Source organism: Pristiophorus japonicus, chromosome 3 (genome assembly GCF_044704955.1).
Source record: "Pristiophorus japonicus isolate sPriJap1 chromosome 3, sPriJap1.hap1, whole genome shotgun sequence".
Taxonomy (NCBI): domain Eukaryota; kingdom Metazoa; phylum Chordata; class Chondrichthyes; family Pristiophoridae; genus Pristiophorus; species Pristiophorus japonicus.
The window spans coordinates 121,377,190-121,402,525 of record NC_091979.1 but is presented as its reverse complement, the minus strand read 5'-3'; the positions used below and the strand labels follow the sequence as shown (position 1 = coordinate 121,402,525).

The window sequence follows — 25,336 nt, the reverse complement described above, 5'->3', positions numbered from 1 at the left end:
GCGCGAGAGAGGGGGGGGCGCGCGCGAGAGAGGGGGGGCGCGCGCGAGAGAGGGGGGCGCGCGCGCGAGAGAGGGGGGGCGCGCGCGAGAGAGGGGGGGCGCGCGCGAGAGAGGGGGGGCGCGCGCGAGAGAGGGGGGGCGCGCGCGAGAGAGGGGGGCGCGCGCGAGAGAGGGGGGCGCGCGCGAGAGAGGGGGGGCGCGCGCGAGAGAGGGGGGGCGCGCGAGAGAGAGGGGGGGCGCGCGAGAGAGAGGGGGGGCGCGCGAGAGAGAGGGGGGGCGCGCGAGAGAGGGGGGGCGCGCGAGAGAGGGGGGGCGCGCGCGAGAGAGGGGGGCGCGCGCGAGAGAGGGGGGGCGCGCGCGAGAGAGGGGGGGCGCGCGCGAGAGAGGGGGGGCGCGCGCGAGAGAGGGGGGCGCGCGCGAGAGAGGGGGCGCGCGCGAGAGAGGGGGGCGCGGCGAGAGAGGGGGGGCGCGCGCGAGAGAGGGGGGGCGCGCGCGAGAGAGGGGGGGCGCGCGCGAGAGAGGGGGGCGCGCGCGAGAGAGGGGGGGCGCGCGCGAGAGAGGGGGGGCGCGCGCGAGAGAGGGGGGCGCGCGCGAGAGAGGGGCGCGCGAGAGAGGGGGGCGGCGCGCGAGAGGAGGGGGGCGCGCGCGAGAGAGGGGGGCCGGCGCGCGCGAGAGAGGGGCGCGCGAGAGAGAGGGGGGGCGCGCGCGAGAGAGGGGGGGCGCGCGCGAGAGGGGGGCGCGCGCGAGCGCCGAGAGAGGGGGGCGCGCGCGAGAGAGGGGGGGCGCGCGCGAGAGAGATGTGGGGCGCGCGCGAGAGAGTTGGGGGCGCGCGCTCGGGGAGGGGGGGGGGCGTGCGAGCGCGAGTGGTCTCGCGAGAGCGAGTGAGAGAGAGAAAACGAGAGAGAGAGAGAGAGAGAGTGTGAGAGGAATCAATGACAGCGTCTACATCAGTGCATATGCTACAAAATGTTAGCATTCAAGTCTTCATATCAAATAAGTTGAGGAAGTGGAGACAAATAAAGACAAAAAAGCACAGCAACCGTTTCACTAAAACCGGAATTAGATTTTACCCACCCCAACATGATTCATGGGTACGGAACATCCTGCTAAACGACTAAGCCAACTATAACTACATTAGGAAACTAGAAAAGTCAACAATATATACAGGCCAAAACTTCGAACAGTTAATGAAAAACAGATTCTAAAGTGCCTGCAGGAAGCAGACTGGTTACTTCAGTATCCAGCAGAGACATAAGAAACAGACGAGTACAGATTTAGAATACATTTTAGAGGGCCGCATTTTTAATTGTACCTTTAATAATAGGAAAGTAAACGATAGATGTAGTTTGAATAAAAAAACGTAAATGTTAAACAATTTAAACAAATCTGAATTTTTACTTCTTTTTCCATCAATTTGTTCTTCTTCCCTCCTCAAGAGATATTTCCTCATTATTGCACAGTTCTGAGGAGCTTTGCTTAGAAGTCACCTTCCAGTACCAAACCCATGTGGCCATTCTTTTGTTAGCTTAGACAGGTTGGTCATGCAAGAGGACAACATAGTCAAACTCAATCTTGTCCACATCTGGTCTCCACATTTACATATTGCCAGTGATCAAAATTGCAAACGTAGGCGGATTTTACCCCAATACCATTACCCCGGGTAAAAGCAGCTAACTTTGCACAGACCAGAGACTGAACATGGAATCCTCCTGGTTTATATTAGGGAGTCAGCCTTGGTTGCTCCCTTACTTCAGAGTCAGAGGATCATGGGTCAAAGCCTCACTCCAGTGACAGAGGCTTTTAATCTCGGCTGCACACTTCAGAGCAGTTCTAACTGAGTGCTGTACTGTTGGAGGTAATTTTTCAGATGAGACATTAAACCAAGGCTCGTCTGTCCTCTCAAGTGAATATAAAATATTTAATTGCACTATTTGAAGATATGAGGGAGTACTCCCCGTGTCCCAGCCAAATCAAACTCAATTAATATGCTCCAGTTTCTTAATACTGCAAGTGTTTCCATGTTTTACTGTTTACAGAACCTGCTGAAACTTAAATACAATTTTAAACTTTGTTCAAATGCAGGATTCTCTACAAGCTTGCATAAACGTTGCCATTTTTAGGTTCTATCACTGAAAACTCAACTGATACCAACTTTCGAAAGAGCCGAGTGGCATCTTTATGGGTTGTGCTGTTATGCTCATTAGTGCAAGTGACAGAACTAAAATCACTGGAAAAAACTGCAACCAACAGCAGCAATTTACTGATCCAAGTGAACAGATTGAACTCATTCACTAATAAAAACAGATGGCATAAAAACACATTTTTTCTGAAATCTGTTGACTAATTTTATTAGCATTTCCCAAAATAACTAACTGCATACAAGCAGGCAGAGCTATTCTTTACTTGCTCACTTCTAAACAAAGCTACCTTTCAATAGACAGATCTTGTAGCTCACTGGCCCATGTTTAGTTTCCTTTCAGACTCAGTAGCAGGAAAGCAAAGCTCCTGTTTCTATACCTTGTTGTTGGAGCCCAGGACTCCAGGTGTGACCATAAATCTCTCCATAGCCCACACTTACTATTTATTGCAGTGTTATCCAGTCATAAAGTTGAGCAAAGGTTTAGAAACTAGTAAATACGGTTGAGAGCCAGATCTTTTTAAACTTAAAATGCAGGTTCACTAATTTAGAATTTACTTCACATTATTTGCACATCAAACAATTACAATTTAGAGATGAGAAATGTATTTAAGGGCTAATTTATTAACCGAGGTATAGCTTAAAAGAAAACCAAGATTATCTCATTCAGCTGAAGTTCAAAATACACATACGCAAACATTCTTTCCTAGATTATGTTTGGATTATAACTGTCATACGATGTGGATCAATGGGAAATTTGAATTGGATTGATGCATTTACATAAAGTATACATTATCCAAAATTAGGTTTTAACAGCTATTTTTTCTCTTGAGCAATCAAAAGATTTATGAAGTATATGAAATAATGACAAAAATGTTACAGCAAGTAAAACTTAGCATAACACAATGATAAACTACTGAACGGTTCAATAAATCTCCCAATAAATTCTACAAAAAAAGTCAGATTTTTGCTAGTTCACTGTGATTAGCAGTAATGGAAAACACAACTGAAATTACAATTAACTAATAATCTAGGGAGTAAAACTCTAGTTCCTACAAGGATGAAGTGCCATTCCACCACCGAATACTCCCATCTACTTTTCCAACTAAAGTTAATGGTCAGAACTTCTACTCCCATAGCAAACATTCTTCACTCTCAATTTCATGATGTATTCTTAGATGTACACCAGCATGGTTACATTTATTGTCCAAAGTGGTGGTGGCAGACCTTGAACTGTTGGGAGTTCTTGTGATAATGGTGTTTAAGTAGGGAATTCTGGGATTTTGACCCAATGATGGTGAAGGAACAGCAGAATATGTCCAAGTCAATATGGTGAGATTTGGAGGCAGCCTCAGGTGATAGCATTCACATGATCTTTGTTGCTTTTGTCCTCCTCAGTGGTAGAGGAGGAAGTAAGCTTGATGAAATGTTGCAATGAGCCCTGTAGACAGTAAACATAGCAGCCAGTGTGCTGGTGATATTGAGTTCAGTGGTGGGGGTGCTGATCAACTGGACTGCTTTGCTGAATTGCAGCCAACATCACAGATTCATCCATCACCATCCCTGGGTTTGGTCCTGTTCTACCACCTAAACCCACCTACCAGAGATGGAAGCATAATGATATACAGTTAGATAGAAAATAGGTGCAGGAGCAGGCCATTCGGTCCTTCGAGTCTGCATCACCATTCAATATCATGGCTGTTCATGCAACTTCAGTACCCCACTCCTGCCTTCTCATCATACCCCCTGATCCCTTTAGCCATAAGTGCCACATCTAATTCCCTGTTGAATATATCCAACGAACTGGACTCAACAACTTTCTGTGGTAGAGAATTCCATAGGTTCACAATTCTCGGTGAAAAAGTTTCTTCTCATCTCGGTCCTACATGGCTTACCCCTTATCCTTAGACTGTGACCCCCGGTTCTGGACTTCCCCAACATTGGGAACATTCTTGCTGCATCTAACCTGTCCAATCCCATCAGAATTTTATATGCTTCAATGAGATTCCCGCTCATTCTTCTAAATTCCAGTGAATATAAGCCGAGTCGATCCAATCTTTCATCCCGGGAATCAGTCTGGTGAACCTTCGCTTCATTCTCTTAATAGCAAGAATGTCCATCCTCAGATTAGGAGACCAAAACTGCACACAATACTCACGGTGTGGTCTCACCAAGGCCCTGTACAATTGCAGCAAGACCTCCCTGCTCCTATACTCAAATCCTCTCACTATGAAGGCCAACATGCCATTTGTTTTCTTTACTGCCTGCTGTACCTGCATGCCAACTTTCAATAACTGATGTACCATGACACCCAGGTCTTGTTGTACCTCCCCTTTTCCTAATCTGTCACCATTCAGATAATAATCTGCCTTCCTGTTTTTGCCACCAAAGTGGATAACCTCACATTTATCCACATTATACTGCATCTGCCATACATTTGCCCACTCACCGAACCTGTCCAAGTGACCCTGCAGCCTCTTAGCATCCTCCTCACAGCTCACACTGCCACCCAGCTTAGTGTCTTCTGCAAACTTGGAGATATTACATTCAATTCCTTCGTCTAAATCATTAATGTATATTGTAAATAGCTGGATTTGTCTGTGGAGAGTCCTCAACACAGACTCTGGATCCCATGATTCCAGGTCAAACAATGCCAAGGAATACGTCTAATTACGATGTGCCTCACATAACTGACACATCTGCATCCCTCCTTGTTAAACACCACTTGGAGGAAGCAAGGCACAATGAGACTCGTGAGGGCCCAAGTTTCGGGTGGAGTTGCTCCAATTTTCTTGGAGCAACTAGTTTAGTTTGGAGTATCTTAGAAATCGCAATTCTCAGCACTTAGTTTGCTCCAGTTTTAGTGAGTTAGTTTAGGTTCATTTTAGTTCAGGTATTTATTTTTCAAAAAGTCGGTGTGTCCAGCCACTTAGGCCTGTTTTGTAAGTTTCGGCAGCGAAAACTTACTCCAAACTAACTTAGAATGGAGTAAGTGTCCACTTTTGTAAGTTCTCAAAAACCTTACCTCGAGTTAAATTTAGTGCAGACACTGCCAGAGATGGGGCAGTGGGGGAGGTGGGAAGCATTAAACACAAAGGACACATCAACATCACAACGGGGGGAAGGGAAGGGAAGTTAGAGGATTTTCCATAAACACGTTCACAACAACATTAAAGAAGCAAAGTACATTTAAAGCACTAAGCTATAACAAAGCACAAAAAGTAATAAGCAATTAATTAATAAAAAACAGAAGGAACCCTGCACCTCAAGCATCAAGACCAAAGTAATAAGCAACCAATCAATAAAAAATAGCATTCCTACCTTTAGGTGAAGGGAAGGTGTCTGTCAGTGAGGGGGGGGGGGTGCGCTTGGGTGGGTGCGCGCGCAGAGGGGGGGGCTGGACGGAGACACCCCTGCTCTCTCCTCCGGCCCTTCGATCATTGAGTGTCCCCCAACCACACTCCCCCATCCCTTGCCGCGCTTCTCCCTCACCGATTACCTCCCCAGTGCCCTCTTCCCACGTTCCTCCAACCCTCCCAGGTACCCACACCATTCAAACACAGACTGGGGGAAAAATGCCCTGCTGAGCCATTGCGCAGGCGCGCATGCTCCAACGCGCCTGTGCAACGTTGCCGGCACTCAGAAGAATTCTGATCCCGAGCCCCGCCCCCCTGCTGGCTGCGATCGGCTTGCTCCGCCCCAGGAAGACTCTGCTGCGACACAACACGCTCCAGGACAACCGGAGAATTCCCCGGTAAGATTTTGGCGCACTTTTTTCCCCCCCCAGACAGGTTACTTAAATCACGGAGGTGTGCTGTTTTCAGCAGCAGCGGAAACTTGGGCCCTCAGCGGAAACTTGAGGGACTTCCATATCCACCGCCAAGAGTGGCTTGGTAGCACCACCACTGACCAAGCAGGACAAGTTCTGAAAGACAAAGGTCCTAGACTGGGCCTGCATCAGGTAGTGAGGAAATCAACAAAAGGGAATAACCTGCTGGAGTCCTTAATAGCACGAGTAGGAGTGACCAACACATAATCGTTGGGAAGAAAGCAACACCTTCACAGTGAGTACATGCTCCCTCATGTACATAAGAACATAAGAATTAGGAACAGGAGTAGGCCATCTAGCCCCTCGAGCCTGCTCCGCCATTCAACAAGATCATGGCTGATCTGGCCGTGGACTCAGCTCCACTTACCCGCCTGCTCCCCATAACCCTTAATTCCCTTATTGGTTAAAAATCTAGCTGTGATTTGAATACATTCAATGAGCTAGCCTCAACTGCTTCCTTGGGCAGAGAATTCCACAGATTCACAACCCTCTGGGAGAAGAAATTCCTTCTCAACTCGGTTTTAAATTGGCTCCCCCATATTTTGAGGCTGTGCCCCCTAGTGCTAGTCTCCCCGACCAGTGGAAACAACCTCTCTGCCTCTATCTTGTCTATCCCTTTCATTATTTTAAATGTTTCTCTAAGATCACCCCTCATCCTTCTGAACTCCAACGAGTAAAGACCCAGTCTACTCAATCTATAATCATAAGGTAACCCCCTCATCTCCGGAATTAGCCGAGTGAATCGTCTCTGTACCCCCTCCAAAGCTAGTATATCCTTCCTTAAGTAAGGCGACAAAAACTGCACGCAGTACTCCAGGTACGGCCTCACCAATACCCTGTACAGTTGCAGCACTATCATCCTGCTAAGTCAACACGCCTTGAAGCCCAAAACTGAGCATCCAAAAAGCACTGTGTGGAGGGGGGGCGGGGGAGGGTTGCGCATCAGCAGCAGCTTTACATAAGGATTACTTAAAATTTACAGTACAGAAACAGGCCATTCAGCCCAACCAGTCCATGCCGACGTTTATGCTCCACTCGAGCCTCCTCCCATCTTTCCTCATCTAAATCTATCAGCATAACGCTCTATTCCCTTACCCCTCATATGCTTGTATAGCTTCCCCTAGGGTTAGGGTTACACTGGAAAGGCCACATTTATTGCTCGTTCCAAGTTATCCATGAAGGTACTGGTGTGTTGTCTTGCTGTAATGCTGGAGTCCTTGTGTTGATGGTGCTCGCACAGTGGAGTTAGGTAAGGAATGGCAGGATTTTGATCCAGTAGAAATGAATGATATAGAAACATAGAAAATAGGTGCAGGAGTAGGCCATTCGACCCTTCAAGCCTGCACCACCATTCAATATGATCATGGCTGATCATGCAACTTCAGTATCCCATTCCTACTTTCTCTCTATACACCTTGATCCCTTTAGCTGTAAGGGCCACATCTAACTCCTTTTTGAATATATCTAATGAACTGGCCTCAATAACTTTCTGTGGTAGAGAATTCCACAGGTTCTCAAATCACTGAGTGAAGAAGTTTCTCCTCATCTCGGTCCTAAATGGCTTACCCCTGGTTCTGGACTTCCCCAACATCGGAAACATTCTTCCTGCATCTAACCTGTCCAATCCCGTCAGAATTTTATATGTTTCTATGAGATCCCCTCTCATTCTTCGAAATTCCAGTGAATATAAGCCTAGTCAATCCAGTCTTTCTTCATATGTCAGTCTTGCCATCCCGGGAATCAGTCTGGTGAACCTTTGCTGCACTCCCTCAATCGCAAGAATGGCCTTCCTCGGATTAGGAGACCAAAACTGTACACACTATTTAAAGTGTGGCCTCACCAGGGCCCTGTACAACTGCAGTAAGACCTCCCCTGCTCCTATACTCAAATCCTCTCGCTATGAAGGCCAACATGTCATTTGCCTTCTTCACCGCCTGCTGTACCTGCGTGCCAACTTTCAATGACTGCTGTACCATGACACCCAGGCCTCGTTGCACCTCACCTTTTCCTAATCTGTCACCATTCTGATAATATTCTGCCTTCCTGTTTTTGCCATCAAAGTGAATAACCTCACATTTATCTACATTATACTGCATCTGCCAAATCAGGATTGTATATGACTTGGAGAAATTTGTAGGTGATGGTTTTTCTCGTGATATCCCTGGTCTTGTCCTTGTTGGTAGAGATCATGGGGATGGGAGGTTTTGTTGAAGTAAACTTGGAGTTACTACCGTGCATCCTATAGATGCCTTATACTCCAGCCACAGTGCACTTAGAGGTGAATATTGAGTTCAATGGCTGAGCAGATTGCTCGATCTTGGATGGTGTTGATCTACGTGTCGCAAGTGCACCCATTCTTCCCTTCTTAGGCAGTCGCTCGTATAGAGGATGATTTGCTTCCATGCCAAAAAGGGATGAGTTCAGGTCCCAAACTACATACTGAAGGGTGGAAGATGCCTGTGCGTGGGTTTTTTTTAAACGTGTGGTGGCCGTTGCACACCAGCCACCACACAGGCTTGACAGAGCTAGGTCTTGGTCCAGTGCTGAGGATTAACCAAGATGACTGGAGACCAGCTCTGCTGCACGGACCAAGTGGTGATATCCAATCCAGTCGCCTTCTTCACAGCCGTTGCCCTCCCAGACCAGCGCATGCTGTACCTTGCAGAGGCATGCTACCATCCTAGTCAATGGTACTCAGACTCCTGACTTAAGCCATATCAGTGGTGCATGGCATTCAAAGATTAAGAAGTGAGCCATTTGTTATCATGTATCCTGCCTCATCCCTGCTTTTGTACGATATGGCTGGTCCAGTTAAGCTTCTGGTCATAGGTGACCCCCCACAGTGCTGATGGTGAGGGCCTTGGTGCTGCTCTAGCCGTTGAAGGTCAAGCAAGGTAGTTGGGTATGGTTGGAGATGGCTGTTATCAAGCACTTGAGTGGCATATATTACCAGCCACTTGACAGCCCAACATGGATATTGTCCATGTCCTACATCCCGAGGACAAATGTTAAAAAAATAAAAACTTGGTAAATAGCCATTATTAGGGATCCGAACATGCAATTTGTTCCAGCCATTGGGAGAGGAAATGTGCCTTATATGTGCATGAGGGTCAGGTAAATGTGAAAAGGGACATGTATTAGGATTTAGTCAGGTAGATAATGAGCAGCAAAATTTTTCCTGCTGCATTGTGATGCCATGAATTTAACAAATTTAGTGTTGGGCAAGACGTGCATTAACGCTACTGGTTTCTTGAAGCATGGAGCTTGAACAGAGAAAGTTTATAATCGAATGTTTAGCCCCCAACCCAAGTATCAATATACAAATGAAAAAAACTATTTAACACAAAATGGAAAGCCATGGGGGGACTCGCCAAGACTGACTGCCAGGAAGATCTGTTTTAGTAGTCTCTCTAGTGGCTGCTAGTTTTAACAAGTACTGGTTGTTTTGCATTTAGCTTGCATGAATTCCATGCTTTGGGACGCCAGCAGCAATGGTGCAATATATCACCATCATAGGCAGTCCCTCGGAATCGAGGAAGACTTGTTCCACTCTTAAAATATGAGTCCTTAGGTGGCTGAACAGTCCAACACGAGAACCACAGACCCTGTCACAGGTGGGACAGATAGTCGTTGAGGGAAGGGGCGGATGGGACAGGTTTGCAGCACGCTCTTTCCGCTGCCTGCGCTTGATTTCTGCATGCTCTCGACGATGAGACTTGGTGTTCAGCGCCCTCCCGGATGCATGTTCTCCAATTAAGGTGGTCTTTGGCCAGGGACTCCCAGGTGTCGGTGGGGATGTCGCACTTTATCAGGGCGGCTTTGAGGGCATCCTTCTAACGTTTCCTCTGCCTGCCTTTGGCTCGTTTGCCATGGAGTTCAGAGTAGAGCGCTTGCTTTGGGAGTCTCGTGACTGACATGCGAACAATGTGGCCTGCCCAGCGGAGCTGATCAAGTGTGGTCAGTGCTTCGATGCTGTATATGTTGGCCTGGTCGAGGACACGAATATTGGTGCGTCTGTCCTCCCAGGGGATTTGTAGGATCTTGCGGAGACATCGTTGGTGGTATTTCTCCAGCGACTTAAGGTGTCTACTGTATATGGTCCATGTCTCTGACCCATACAGGAGGGCGGGTGTTACTACAGCCCTGTAGATAATAAGCTTGGTGACAGATTTGAGGGCCTGGTCTTCAAACACTCTTTTCCTCAGGCGGCCGAAGGCTGCACTGGCACACTGGAGGCGGTGTTGAATCTCGTTGTCAATGTCTGCTCTTGTTGATAAGAGGCTCCCGAGGTATGGGAAAGGGTCTACGTTATCCAGGGCCACGCTGTGGATCTTGATGACTGGGGGCAGTGCTGTGCGACGAGGACAGGCTGGTGGGGGACCTTTGTCTCATGGGATGTTTAGCGTAAGGCCCATGCTTTCGTATGCCTCAGTAAATATGTCAACTTTGTCCTGGAGTTTAGCCTCTGTGAGCAGACGCAGGCGTTGTCCACATACTGTAACTCAACGACAGAGGTTGGGGTGGTCTTGGACCTGGCCTGAAGACAACGAAGGTTGAACAGGTTCCCACTGGTTCTGTAGTTTGGTTCATAGAAAAAAAAACATAGAAAATAGGTGCAGTAGGCCATTCGGCCCTTCGAGCCTGCACCGCCAATGACTTCATGGCTGAACATGCAACTTCAGTACCCCATTCCTGCTTTCTCACCACACCCCTTGATCCCCCTAGTAGTAAGGACTACATCTAACTTCTTTTTGAATATATTTAGTGAATTGGCTTCAACAACTTTCTGTGGTAGAGAATTCCACAGGTTCACCACTCTCTCGGTGAAGAAGTTTCTCCTCATCTCGGTCCTAAATGGCTTACCCCTTATCCTTAGCCTATGACCCCTGGTTCTGGACTTCCTCAACATTGGGAACATTCTTCCTGCATCTAACCTGTCTAAACCCATCAGAATTTTAAACGTTTCTATGAGATCCCCTCTCATTCTTCTGATCTCCAGTGAATACAAGCCCAGTTGATCCAGTCTTTCTTGATAGGTCAGTCCCACCATCCCAGGAATCAGTCTGGTGAACCTTCGCTGCACTCCCTCAATAACAAGAATGTCCTTCCTCAAGTTAGGAGACCAAAACTGTACACAATATTCCAAGTGTGGCCTCACCAAGGCCCTGTACAACTGTAGCAACACCTCCCTGTCCCTGTACTCAAATCCCCTCGCTATGAAGGCCAACATGCCATTTGCTTTCTTAACCGCCTGCTGTACCTGCATGCCAACCTTCAATGACTGACGTACCATGACACCCAGGTCTTGTTGCACCTCCCCTTTTCCTAATCTGTCACCATTCAGATAATAGTCTGTCTCTCTGTTTTTACCACCAAAGTGGATAACCTCACATTTATCCACATTATACTTCATCTGCCATGCATTTGCCCACTCACCTAACCTATCCAAGTCACTCTGCAGCCTCATAGCATCCTCCTCGCTGCTCACACTGCCACCCAACTTAGTGTCATCCGCATATTTGGAGATACTACATGTAATCCCCTCGTCTAAATCATTAATGTACAATGTAAACAGCTGGGGCCCCAGCACAGAACCTTGCGGTACCCCACTAGTCACTGCCTGCCATTCTGAAAAGTCCCCATTTACTCCTACTCTTTGCTTCCTGTCTGACAACCAGTTCTCAATCCATGTCAGCACACTACCCCCAATCCCATGTGCTTTAACTTTGCACATTAATCTCTTGTGTGGGACCTTGTCGAAAGCCTTCTGAAAGTCCAAATACACCACATCAACTGGTTCTCCCTTGTCCACTCTACTGGAAACATCCTCAAAAAATTCCAGAAGATTTGTCAAGCATGATTTCCCTTTCACAAATCCATGCCGACTTGGACCTATCATGTCACCTGTTTCCAAATGCGCTGCTATGACATCCTCCTTAATTGATTCCATCATTTTACCCACTACTGAGATCAGGCTGACCAGTCTATAATTCCCTGTTTTCTCTCTCCCTCCTTTTTTTTTTAAAAAGTGGGGTTACATTGGCTACCCTCCACTCCATAGGAACTGATCCAGAGTCTATGGAATGTTGGAAAATGACTGTCAATGCATCCACTATTTCCAAGGCCACCTCCTTAAGTACTCTGGGATGCAGTCCATCAGGCCCTGGGGATTTATCGGCCTTCAATCCCATCAATTTCCCCAACACAATTTCCCGACTAATAAGGATTCCCCTCAGTTCCTCCTTCTTACTAGACCCTCTGACCCCTTTTATATCCGGAAGGTTGTTTGTGTCCTCCTTAGTGAATACCGAACCAAAGTACTTGTTCAATTGGTCTGCCATTTCTTTGTTCTCCGTATTGATTGCAGGGGACCTACGTTCCTTACCAATGGATCCATTATAAACCCAATCCACGTCCAGACCAGGGTCAAACAGGGCTGCGTCATCACCCTAACCCTGTTCTCAATCTTCCTCGCTGCCATGCTCCATCTCGGTCAAGCAATATAAAAGGTACCTTTGAATCTCCAACTGTCTTCTAAGAACAGTGTTTTTAACAAATCAAGACTATGGCATAAGTTTATGGGTTCAAGGAGCCACTGCTGGCACGACTATGAACATTGGCATATAGCCTTGATGTGCGCTGTTATCTGCCTGAATATTTGCTCTCTTGATCCATCTTTCTGTAGCTTGTCCCTCTCTCGAATTCCTCCATTTCTTCCCCAGTCAGTTCCCTGCTCATTCTCAGTGTTGTTTTTCTACCTGTTTTCTTCTGCCCACACAACTTTGCACTTTATCTTTTTCTTTCAGTTTCCCATATGAATAGTGTGATCCATGACCACACAACACTGACTTGTAATAGACCCAGTGCCATTTGATTTTTCTAAACCCAAGTCATGATGTGCATCCTGTAATTTCCTTCAAGTCAAATTACACAGCTCAACTACAATACATTTTTCACATTAGAAAAGCCCAAAGAATCAGCCAAGTAAAGAATACCAAAGAGGATATTAACCTATTTGACATGGGAATAGAAAGCATGCACAGTAGGATCATAATGGCTTTATTTAGAACCCAAATGCTCATAAGCAGCTTTTAAAAAAATATGATTTGTACTTCTGTAATATGTTGCAACGTGAACATAAACACAAGACATAATTGTCCATGTGATTTTGCTGAAATACACAATTATATAAACTCTCCAGATAATGTGAATGGAAAGTGTTTACATAGACAAGTGGAGAACAACCAGCATAAATCCCATATTTCAAGCAACACCAGGTGTATAAAATTGTTTTAAATGTAATTCTTCTGTCTTTTATTGACCTATAGTACTGCAATTAATTTACTGCAAAACTATGTCTAAAAGTTAGATATTTCAAAAACCGATTCTACCCCAAATTTTATACATGCTATATAATTTTGTGTTTAAAAAAGAATCAATTCATTAAGCTTTTCAACAATACATGGCAACTGGTGGGATCTGCACAGGCCAGACGGGTTGCATCTCAACAGGGCCGGAACCAATATCCTCGCGGGGAGGTTTGCTAGTGCTGTTGGGGAGGGTTTAAACTAATTTGGCAGGGAGATGGGCACCAGGATGTAACATTAGAAAGGGGAAATAAAGTGCTCAAAGGATTGGGAGAGGCAGAGGGCAGTGAAGTAAGAAATAGTAAGTTATTAGGTGGGGTCAAACTAAGAGAATACAGGATAGTCGAAGATGAGTTTACAGTTTAGATATGTGAATGCACGAAGCGTAGCAAACAAGGTAAGTGAGCAGACAGCACAGTCACATGGGAAGATGATATTGTGGCGATAACTGAGACCTGGCTCAAAAAGGTGTAGGACTGGGTATCAAATATTCCTGGTTATAAGGTGTTCATGAAAGGCAGGGAAGGAAAGATAGATAGGAGGGTGGTGTGACAGTATTAGTTAAAGAGAATGTTAGTGCTGGAGCAGGAGGATGGCCTCGAGGGAGTCAAGGACAGAATCTATATGGCTAGAGTCAAGAAATAATAGAGATAATAGAGGTGCCATTACATGATTAGGTGTATTCTATAGACCACCAAATAGTGAGAAAGATATGAAGGAGCAAATTTGCAGAGAAATTAGAAGAAAGGTACAAGAGATAGAGTAGCAAGAATGGAGGACTTCAACTATCCTAATGTAGGTTGGGATTGTAATAGTGTTAAGAGTAGAGAAGAGGAAGAATTTCTGAAGTGTACAGGAGAATTTTCTTGATCAGTATGTTTCCAGCCCAACGAGGGAGGAGGCATTGCTGGATCTGGTTCTAGGTAGGTCAAGTGGAGCAAGTATCAGGTGGTGAAAATTTAGGGGACATTGATCATAGTATCATAAGGTTTAGATTAACTATGGAAAAGGACAGGGAGCAATCTAGAGTAAAAATGTTTAACTGTGGGAAGGCCGATTTCAGTTGGATGAGAACGGATCTTGCCCGAGTAAACTGGAATCAAAGATGGGCAGGCAAAACTGTAATGGAACAATGGGCTGCCTTTAAAGAGGAAATAGTTCCGGTACAGTTGAGGTACAGTCCTACTCGTGGGAAAGGCAGAACTCCCTGGATGATGAAATAGATAGAGAATATGAAGCAGAAAAAGATTGCATATGACAAATGTCAGGTTGCTAATACATCTATATTAGGAGGCTATATTTAGAAAGGACAGAGAAGTGAAAATGAAAATAAGAGGGGCAAAGAGAGGGTATGAGAATAGAGGGTATGAGAACTTAAAAGGTAATTCAAACGTCTTCTATCGGCATATTAATAGTAAAAGATAATGGCCCCAAGTTTCCACACGATTTGCTCCTGATTTTTTTTTTTAGGAGCAACTGGTGTAGAACGGAGTATCTTAGAAATCGGAATTCTCGTCATTTAGTTTGCTCCAGTTCTAGTCAGTTAGAACAGTTTCACTTTGGAACAGAATTTTTTTTTCCAAAAGGGGGCATGTCCGGCCACTTACACCTGATTTCAAAGTTTCGTGAGTGAAAACTTACTCCAAACTAACTTAGAATGGAGTAAGTGAAGATTTTTGTACGCTCGAAAAAACCTTGTCTACACTTTAGAAAATCAGGCGTAAGTTACAAATCAGGCGTAGGGAATGGTGGTGGGGGGGGGGGGGGGGGGGGGAAAGAAGGGAAGTTTACAAACATTAAACACTTCAGTTTTACAAATAAAGAGCCATCAATAATAAATGATAAATACATCAATAAATCAATCAAAAAAAATTAAGAAATAATTTTTTTTTTTTTTAAATCAATAAATAAAACATTTTCTACTTACCGACTGCAGCACCGGGAGCCCTCCAACAGCATGCTGGGATGCCCCCCTCAGTGTGTCTCTATCTGTCTGTGTCTGGGACGGGGGAAGGGGACGGATGTTGGGTCCGGTCCGGGGCTGGGGGGGAAGCAGGAGATTGGTGGGGGAGGGAAAAAGGAGATTGGTGGGGGGGGGGGGAAAAGAGATTGGGGGGGGGGGGGGGGGGAGAAAGGGGAGGAAGGAGAAGGAGAAGGAGAAGAAGGAGAAGGAGGAGGGAGGCTGAACCAGATTTACAGGTAGGTGGCGTTGGGTCGGGTCGGGGGGGGGGGGGGGGGGGGGGGTGGTGGGAGGGAGGTTGGTTCGTTGCGGGTTGGGTCCGGGGGGGTGAAAGCAGCAGGTGTCGGGTCCGGTCCGTGGGCGGGGGAGCAGGTGTCAGGTGTCGGGTCCAGTCCGGAGGCTGGTGGGGAGGAGGTGTCGTCGGGTTGTGTCCGGAGGCGGGGGGGGGGGGGGGGGGGAGGAGCGGGTGTTGGGGTGGGGGGAAGCGGGAGTCAGGTCCGGTCGCCGGGGGGGGGGGGGGGGGGGAGGAAAGAGAGAGAGGAGCGGGTGTCGCTCCGGTCCGGGGGCAGGGGGCGACGGGTGTCAGGTCGGGTCCGGAGGTGGGAGTAGAGTCAGGTCGGGAGGAAGCAGGAGCTGGCCGTGGGAGGAGCCTTATTCACGCAGCCCCAGTGAGGCCATTGGGCCAGGGCTCGGGGCTGCGTGCTTCGGCCCCTCCCACACAGTTTCGAGCGCCTGGAGCTACTGAACATGCGTGCCGACTGTAGCGCGCATGTGCAGAGGTCCCGGCACTGTTTTCGGCGCAGGGACCTGGCTCCGCCCCCTACAGCTCCAGCTGCGCTGCGCCGAGGGCCAGAGGACCTGCAGGGAGGTGGAGAATACGGAGTTTTTTTTTTAGGCGCACTTTGTGGCACGAAAAACGGGCGTCCAGGTCGGGACTGCGCCGTTCTAGGCGCGGCTCGAAACTTGGGCCCATTAAGAGAAAGGATGGGGGGCAATTAGGGACCAAAAAGGAGAATTATACATGGAGGCCGAGAGTATGGCTACTGTGCATCTGTCTTCACCAAGGAAGAGGATGCTGCCAGGGTAGACTTGAGGAAGAGTTCATAGAGTGCATAAGGGATGGGTTCCTTGAGCAGTATGTAATGTAACCAACCAGGGGGCACGCTATCTTAGATCTGGTCATGTGTAATGAGATAGGATTCATAAACAATCTCCTAGTAAAGGATCCCCTTGGAATGAGTGATCATAGCATGGTTGAATTTAAAATTCAGATGGAGGGTGAGAAAGTTGGATCTCAAGCCAGCATACTAAGCTTAAATAAAGGAGACTACAAAGGTATGAGGGCAGAGTTGGCTAAAGTGGACTGGGAAAATAGATTAATGTGTAGGACGGTTGATGAACAGTGAAGTACATTTAAGGAGATATTTCACAACTCTCAAGAAAAATATATTCCAGTGAGGAGGAAAGGGTGTAAAAGAAAAGGTAGCCATCTGTGGCTAACTAAAGAAATAAAGGACGGTATCCAATTAAAAACAAGGGCATACAAAGTGGCCAAAACTCGAGAGAGGACAGAAAATTGGGAAGCTTTTAAAAGCCAGCAAAGAATGACAAAAAAATGATTAAGAAAGGGAAGATCGACTATGAAAGTAAACTAGCATGAAATATAAAAACAGATAGAAAGAGTTTCTATAGGATTTCTATAGGTATATAAAAAGGAAAAGAGTGGCTAAAGTAAATGTTAGTCCCTTAGAGGACAAAACTGGGGAATTAGTAATGGGAACATTGAGATGGCAGAAACTCTGAACAAATATTTTGTATCAGTCTTTACGTTAGAGGACACTAATAATATCCAAACAGTGGATAGTCAAGGGGCTATAGGGGGGGAGGAACTTAACACAATCACTAAGGAGGTGGTACTCAGTTAGATAAATGGGACTAAAGGCAGATACATCCTCTGGACCTGATGGCTTGCATCCTAGGGTCTTCCAAGAGAAGTAGCAGCAGGGATAGTGGATGCATTGGTTGTAATTTACCAACATTCCTTGGATTCTGTAGAAGTTCCAGCGGATTGGAAAACTGCAAATGTAACACCCCTATTTAAAAAAGGAGGCAGACAAAAAGCAGGAAACTATAGACCAGTTAGCCGAACATCTGTGGTTGGGAAAATGTTGGAGTCCATAATTAAAGCAGTAGCAGGACATTTGGAAAAACATAAGTCAGTCAGGCAGAGTCAGCATGGATTTATGAAAGGGAAGTCATGTTTAACAAATTTACTGGAGTTCTTTGAGGATCTAACGAACAGGTTAGATAAAGGGGAATCAATGGATGTGGTGTATTTGGACTTCCAGAAGGCATTTGACAAGGTGACACATAAAGGGCCCAAGTTTCGGGTGAAGTTGCTCCAATTTTTTGGAGTATCTTAGAAATCGCAATTCTCAGCATTTAGTTTGCTCCAGTTCTAGTGAGTTAGTTTAGTTTCGTTTTAGTTCCGTTTTTTTTTCCAAAAGGGGGTGCGTCCTGCCACTTAGGCCTGTTTTGCAAGTTTAGGCAGCGAAAACTTACTCCAAACAAACTTAGAATGAAGTAAGTGTCCACTTTTGTATGTTCTGAAAAACCTTACATAGAGTTAGATTCAGTGCAGGTACAGCCAGAGACACGGGGTGGGAAGCATTAAACACAAAGGACTAAAGAATTAAACATCACTTAAAATGGCGTAAAACTTCTTGCCTTGATACAACATTAAAGAAGCATAAGTACATTTAAAGCACTAAGCAAAGCAGTACATTTAAAGCACCAAGCACTAAACGAAGCACAAAAAGTGATAAGCAATTAATTAATAAAAAATAGAAGGAACCCTACACCTAAAGCACCAAGACCAAAGTAATAAGCAACCAATCAATAATAAAAAATAGAAGTCCTACATTTATGTGAAGGGAAGGTGTTTCTGTCAGTGTCTCTCTCTCTCGGTCAGTGAGGGGTGGGGGGAGAGGGGGAATGAGCTGAATGGGGGCAGGGGGGGGGGGGGGGGCTGAACAGGAGGCCCTGTAGATTTGTTACAGCTAGACTTTCATTCAAAATTCTTGCCTGTATTCCAATAATTCTACATAAGTTTTCTTGAGATTGACAGTTGACCATTACAGTGTACATGAAATAATAAATGGATAAACTGTGCCAAATATTTTGGTTCTGGATACAAATAATACATGTTCACTTTGACAATTGGCTAGACCAAAATCCATTAAATAATACATTTGCCCAAACTTTTCAAGTATCAAGATTCAAAGTTATAAAATCATTAGTTTCTGCCCAGACAACCAGTCTTATTAAGAACACAACAATGCGAAACAGCATCATATACACAAAACACATTGCCAGAGAAGTAAACTACTCACAACCATATTTAATACAGGCTGAACCCAAAAACCCGACTGTAGGAGGCTGAACGCGGGGGAGGCTGAACAGGAGGCTGAACTGCAGAGCATCGGGCTGCAAGGAGCTACTGCACATGCGTGCACACTCTAGCGCGCATGTGCAGAGGTCCCGGCACTGTTTTCAGCGCCGGGACCTGGCTCCGCCCCACACCTTGTTCTGCACCATGCCGAGCCCGAAGACGTTCCGAGGAGCTCGGAGAATTATCAGGTACGTTTTCAGCGCTCTCTTTATTCCAGAAAGTCGGCGCACAAGGGGCGGAAACTTGGGCCCAAAAGGTTACTGCACAAGATAAAAGTTCACGGGGTTGGGGGGGAATATATTAGCACGGATAGAGGATTGGCTAACTATCAGAAAACAGAGTCGGGATAAATGGTTCATTCTCGGGTTGACAATCAGTAACTAGTGGGGTGCTGCAAGGATCAGTGCTGGGACCCCAACTATTTCCAATCTATATTAATGACTTGGAAGAAGGGACCGAGTGCAACATAGCCAAGTTTGCTGACAATACAAAGATGGGAGGAAAAGCAGTGTGTGAGGAGGACACAAAACATCTGCAAAAGGACAGACAGCTAAATGAGTGGGCAAAAATTTGACAGATGGAGTATAATGTTGGAAAGTGTGAGGTTATGCACTTTGGCAGAAAAAAAATCTAAGAGCAAGTTATTATTCAAAGAGAGAAAAATTGCAAAGTGCTGCAGTACAGCGGGACCTGGGGGTACTTGCGCATGAAACACAAAAGGTTAGTATGCAGGTACAGCAAGTGATCAGGAAGACCAATGGAATCTTGGCCTTTATTGCAAAGGGAATGGAGTATAAAAGCAAGGAAGTTTTGCTAAAGTTACAGGGTATTGGTGAGGGCACACCTGGAATACTGTGTACAGTTTTGGTATCCATATTTAAGAAAGGATATACTTGCTTTGGAGGCAGTTCAGAGAAGGTTCACTAGGTTGATTCCGGAGATGAGGGGGTTGACTTATGAGGAAAGGTTGAGCAGGTTGGGCCTCTACTCATTGGAATTCAGAAGAATGAGAGGTGATCGTATCGCAATTTATAGGATTATGAGGGGGCTTGACAAGGTGGATGCAGAGAGGATGTTTCCACTGATAGGGGAGTCTAGAACTAGAGGGCATAATCTTAGAATAAGGGGCCGCCCATTTAAAACTGAGATGAAGAGGAATTTCTTCTCTGCGGGTTGTAAATCTGTGGAATTCGCTGCCTCAGAGAGCTGTGGAAGCTGGGACATTGAATAAATTTAAGACAGAGATAGACAGTTTCTTAACTGATAAGGGAATAAGGGGTTATATAGGGAGCAGGCAGGGAAGTGGATCTGAGTCCATGATTGGATCAGCCATGATCATATTAAATGGCGGAGTAGACTCGAGAGGCCGTATGGCTTACTCCTGCTCCTATTTCTTATGTTATGTTCTTATGTTATGTTCTTCTAGACAGTGAAGGAGGAGGTAGTAGAGACACTCTATAGGATAAAAATTGATGGGAGATATTAGAAAGGCTGGCAGTACTTAAAGTAGATAAATCACCAGGAGCGGATGGGATGCATCCTGGAATGCTCAGGGAGATAAGGGTGAAAATCGCGTTAGTACTGGCCATAATATTCCAATCCTCCATAGATACGGGGGTGGTGCCAGAGGACTGGAGAATTGCAAATGTTACACCATTGTTCAAAAAAGGGTGTAACGATAAACCCAGCAACTACAGGCCAGTCAGTTTAGCCTCGGTCGTGGGGAAACTTTTAGAAAGTGATCAGGGAAAAAAATTGTCGCTCAGACAGGTGTGGATTTATTAAAGGCAAATCATGTTTAACCAACTTGATTGAGTTTTTTGATGAGATAACAAACAGAGAGGGTTGATAAGTGTAATGCAAGGCATTCAACAAAGTGCCACATAATAGGCTTGCTAGCAAAGTTGAAGCCCATGGAATAATGAGACAGTGCCAGTGTGAATACGAATTTGGCTAAGTGACAGGAAAGAGAGAGTAGCGGGTGAACGGTTGTTTTGTGGACTGGAGGAAGGCATACAGTGGTGTTCCCCAGGGGTCAGTTCTAGGACCACTGTTTTTGTTGATGTATATCAATGACTTGGACATAGGTGTACAGCGCACAATTTCAATATTTGCAGATGATACAAAACTTGGAAGTATAGTGAACAGTGAGGAGAGTGATAGACTTCAGGAAGACAAACAGGCTAGTGAAATGGTTGGACACGTGGCAGATGAAATTTAATGCAGAAAAGTGTGAAGTAATGCATTTTGGTAATAAGAATGAGGAGAGGACATATAAACTAAATGGTACAATCCTAAATGGGGTGCACAGACAGAGAAACCTGGGGGTATGTGTGCACAAATCGTTGAATGTGGAAGCGCAGGTTGAGAAGGAAATGAAAAAGGCTTCATAGAGAGGGGTATAGAGTACAAAAGTGTGGAAATGATGATGATCCTGTATAAAACACTGGTTTGGAGTACTGTATCCAATTATGGGCACCACAGAAGACCTTAGAGAAGGTGCAGAAAAGATTTACGAGAATGATTCCAAGAATGAGGGACTTCAGTTACTTTGATAGACTGGAGAAGCTGGGGTTGTTCTCCTTTGAACAGAGAAGATTGAGAAGAGATTTGATAGAGGTGTTCAAAATCATGAGGGATCTGGACAGTAGAGAGAGAGAAACTGTTCCCATTGGCAGACAGGTCGAGAACCAGAGGACACAGATTTAAGGGGATTGGCAAAAGAACCAAAAACGATGGAAGAAAAAAAACTCTTATGCAGCAAGTGGTTAGGATCTGGAATGCACTGCCCGAAAAGATGGTTGGAGGCAGACTCAATCTTATATTTCAAAGGGAATTGGATAAGTATCTGAAGGAAAAAGATTTGCCGGGCTACAGGGAAAGGGCAGGCGAGTGGGACAGGCAGAGAGTCGATGTGGGCTCGAAGGACTGAAGGGCCTTCTTCTGTGCTGTAACCATTCTATGATTCTAAGTAATTAGTGCTGCACAGTAATTGAACAATTTGCATGGTTGATTCTGTTTGAAGCTTAGTTGATACAGGGCAATTAAAGTTGAGCAAACTATAATTTAGGTTTATAACTAAATATTTATCACTAACCCAAATTTCAACATAAATTAAAAATACTTACCACCAAATGGAATGATGCAAATATTGTGCTTAGAAGCCAGCTTTACTATTTTGACCACGTCAGAATGACAGCCTGGAACACAATACAACATTTTTTTTTAAATGTTGATCTTCTCACACCCTCCATTCCCAACTGCTCCCCTCACATCTGCTAATCTGGCTCTTGGACCACAAGAACAGCTCAGGAAAACTCTTCCTGCAGGAAAGCACTAAAACTCTACTTGCAAAATGAATGAAGAAATCACCAAACTCAAAATATAACGCTCTTGAGTTCACCACCAGGTCACACAACATTGAGGAAACAAATAGACACGCTGGGTCTTTGGGAATTCAAAATTAAATAGCATACTTGGTGCCAGGCGAGGTCGGGAGAGAAAGTTAAATATACCACACAATTTTGGTTGTGAAGACATATACATGGCAGAAGTTGCAACACTATTGGCTGCACATTCGTCATTCAGACAATATGGTATATATTAGGAGCACATCTGCAACAGATGTACATATGATTTGGGCAGGTCTGCAGCTTGGATACATACTTTGCATATTTTCATCAGTTACAGAATTCTATGTTCACTATTTATTTTGCTAAGCATATGCCTGTTTGAAAGTGTTGGTTTAAAAAAAAATACACAAAACACCACACTTACTTGGCCAGATTACAACATCTGGAACTCGTTCAACTTTGCCTTCACGTAGCGCAAAAATCTCATGTAGGCAATGACCTGCATTAAAAACAAAGTGCATAGGTTGATCACAAAATAGTTTGAATATCATCCATCAATAAAATAATGTTTCAGATTTCTTACCATGGGACCTTATTAGCCGATCCTCTGGATCTTGTGAAAATGGGATACCGATGTCTTTTAGTTCCTTGAGACATTCTTCATTTAGAATGGGTAATGGAAGATCTTCCAAATTTGGTGCAGTCTTCACAGTAAAAAAAGGTGTAATTAGTTTCTACAAATTATTGTTGACCCACAAAAAAGCACTCTCTTTTATTTAGCATCCTTTACAAAACCTAGACACATTTCAGAGCAAGAATATAAATATATTTTTTTAATTTGATAAGCCAAACTTGCCCTTTATAATTTTTCCAAATGTTCCCACTGAAGTACTTAAAAAGGTGCAGTGCAATAAATCAGACCATTACAAGACAAATGTTAAGCTGTTAAATGAGCACCAACATTTTCTTCTGGGGAAAAAAAAAAACCCTAAAAAAACTAGAACCCGAGCTGGGCATTTCCTTTGCTTTTTCAGGTTCAATAAATCATGCATAATCTGCTGCTTGTAGAAGAGAGAGCAAGAATATCAAAGGAATGTCAACACAGAACTGTTGAGCATAACTTTCTTACCCTCGGGCTCGTTCTGTGCTCCAAACTTGCTCCAAAGGATTTTTCCATCCATTCCTTCAAAGCTGGCAGCACCATACCACTAAGTCGATACCTGAACATGAAACTTTCACTTATCAGTTACCATGAATATAGTGTTGTATTTTACAGATCATTATTTCAATTCAAACTCTCATGTTCAGCAAAAGAATCCAGACCCTATGCACAGAAAACAAACTGAGTGAACGATTCATGGTTACTGTGACAAAGTAGTTGGGTCATTCCAAGTACACAGGAAAAATGAGGAAAGTGATGTTTGACAAATTTGCAACACCTTTGTATGTGTAAAAAGTTATGATTTTTAAAATAATTTGCAAGATATGTATCACCTTGCAAATTAGGTTTCAAAATGTTTTTAACAAATGTTTTAATTAAATGCTCATTATTTTAATACCTACTTGCTCTAGAAAGATAAATTAAGCGTCATTGTAAAACCTACAAGCTGTACTTCTAGATTTAGGAACTACTTGATATGCTTCAAAAGTCAATCCATTAACAGTTTCCAAATTTAAACCATTAATATCAAATTAAGTTAATTCTCTCCATGTTTCAAAAATCTTCTAATCCATATTAATGCATAATCAGTTCAAAGAAAAATAAATGTGCTTCACAGGCACTCTTGCCTGTATTCAAGTTTACTGGATTCAAACTGCAAATGTCAGGTTAGGAAAATGGGAAATTGCTGTACTTATTCAATTGAAAAATGATAAATGTTCCCTTTCCCCACTCCTTCTCAAACTGTTAAAGGACTGGGTTGATCAGTTATCCATTTTTATGCTGTAAATCAAGCTTCACTGCTATATTTATTGTCATAATTTCAATAGGCAAATTATTTTGGAAAAACATCAGTTTGAAGAAAATCATTTTTGGAACAGTAAAATGATTTTCAGTTTATTCAAAGATTAAGAAACCATTAATCTATGGGTCTCATTGTTGGTAAACTTGAACAGTAATAACTCAGTATCACTATGACTGTGCAGTGAGAACATTTCACAGAATGAACACTTGTCTATGCTGTGTAAGTGAGACATGTAAATTATTTATAAAAACAAGAAAGGGAAAATGGAATCCTAAATAACCATGATATCCACTTATTGTAGTCCACAATCACAACTTGTAACCAATCCACAAATTTGCATACGTGGGCAATATAATTCATGATACAGCAGTGTAGTGGTTACGACCTACAGTACGCGGACGATGCCTGCGTCTGTGCATACAGAGGCTGAACTCCAGGACATAGTCAACATATTTACCGAGACATATGAAAGCATGGGCCTTACGCTAAACATTAGTAAGACAAAGGTCCTCCCACCAGCCTGTCCTCGCCGCGCAGCACTGCCCCCACAGACATCAAGATCCATGGCGTGGCCCTGGACAACGTGGACCACTTCCCCTATCTCAGGAGCCTCCTATCAACAAGAGCAAGCATCGACGACAAGATCCAACACTGCCTCCAGTGTGCCAGTGCAGCCTTCGGCCGTCTGAGGAAAAGAGTGTTTGAAGACCAGTCCCTCAAAACTGATCTATAGGGCTGCAGTAACACCCGCCCTCCTGTATGGCTCAGAGACATGGACTATGTACAGTCGACACCTCAAGTCGCTGGAGAAATACCACCAGCAATGTCTCCGCAAGATCCTGCAAATCCCCTGGGAGGACAGACGATTAGCGTCCTCGTCCAGGCCAACATCCCCAGCATTGAAGCACTGACCACACTTGATCAGCTCCACTGGGCAGGCCACGTAGTTCGCATGCCAGACACGAGACTCCCAAAGCAAGCGCTCTACTCGGAACTCGTCCACGGCAAACGAGCCAAAGGTGGGCAGAGGAAACGTTACAAGGACACCTTCAAAGCCTTCCTGATAAAGTGCGACATCCCCACTGACACCTGGGAGTCCCTGGCCATAGACAGCCCCAAGTGGAGGAAGTGCATTTGGGAGGGTGCTGAGCTCCTCGAGTAACGTCGCTGTGAGTATGCAGAAATCAAGCGCAGGCATTGGAAGGAGTGTGCGGCAAACCAGGCTCCCTGCCCACCCTTTCCCTCAACGACTGTCTGTCCCACCTGTGAGAGACT

General features: G+C 45.0%; 1 protein-coding gene across 1 annotated transcript in view; it reads right to left on the bottom strand.

Annotated features, from left to right (window-relative positions):
* agps (alkylglycerone phosphate synthase) overlaps positions 1–25,336 on the bottom strand; it is a 236,199-nt gene that overhangs the window by 139,658 nt on the left and 71,205 nt on the right. Inside the window, exons 3-6 of the mRNA XM_070875767.1 lie at positions 23,227–23,317; positions 22,681–22,801; positions 22,522–22,596; positions 21,873–21,944 (exon numbers count right to left, since the gene is read on the bottom strand). Of these exons, the coding sequence (XP_070731868.1) occupies positions 21,873–21,944; positions 22,522–22,596; positions 22,681–22,801; positions 23,227–23,317 (359 nt within the window). The remainder of the gene's footprint in view (positions 1–21,872; positions 21,945–22,521; positions 22,597–22,680; positions 22,802–23,226; positions 23,318–25,336) is intronic.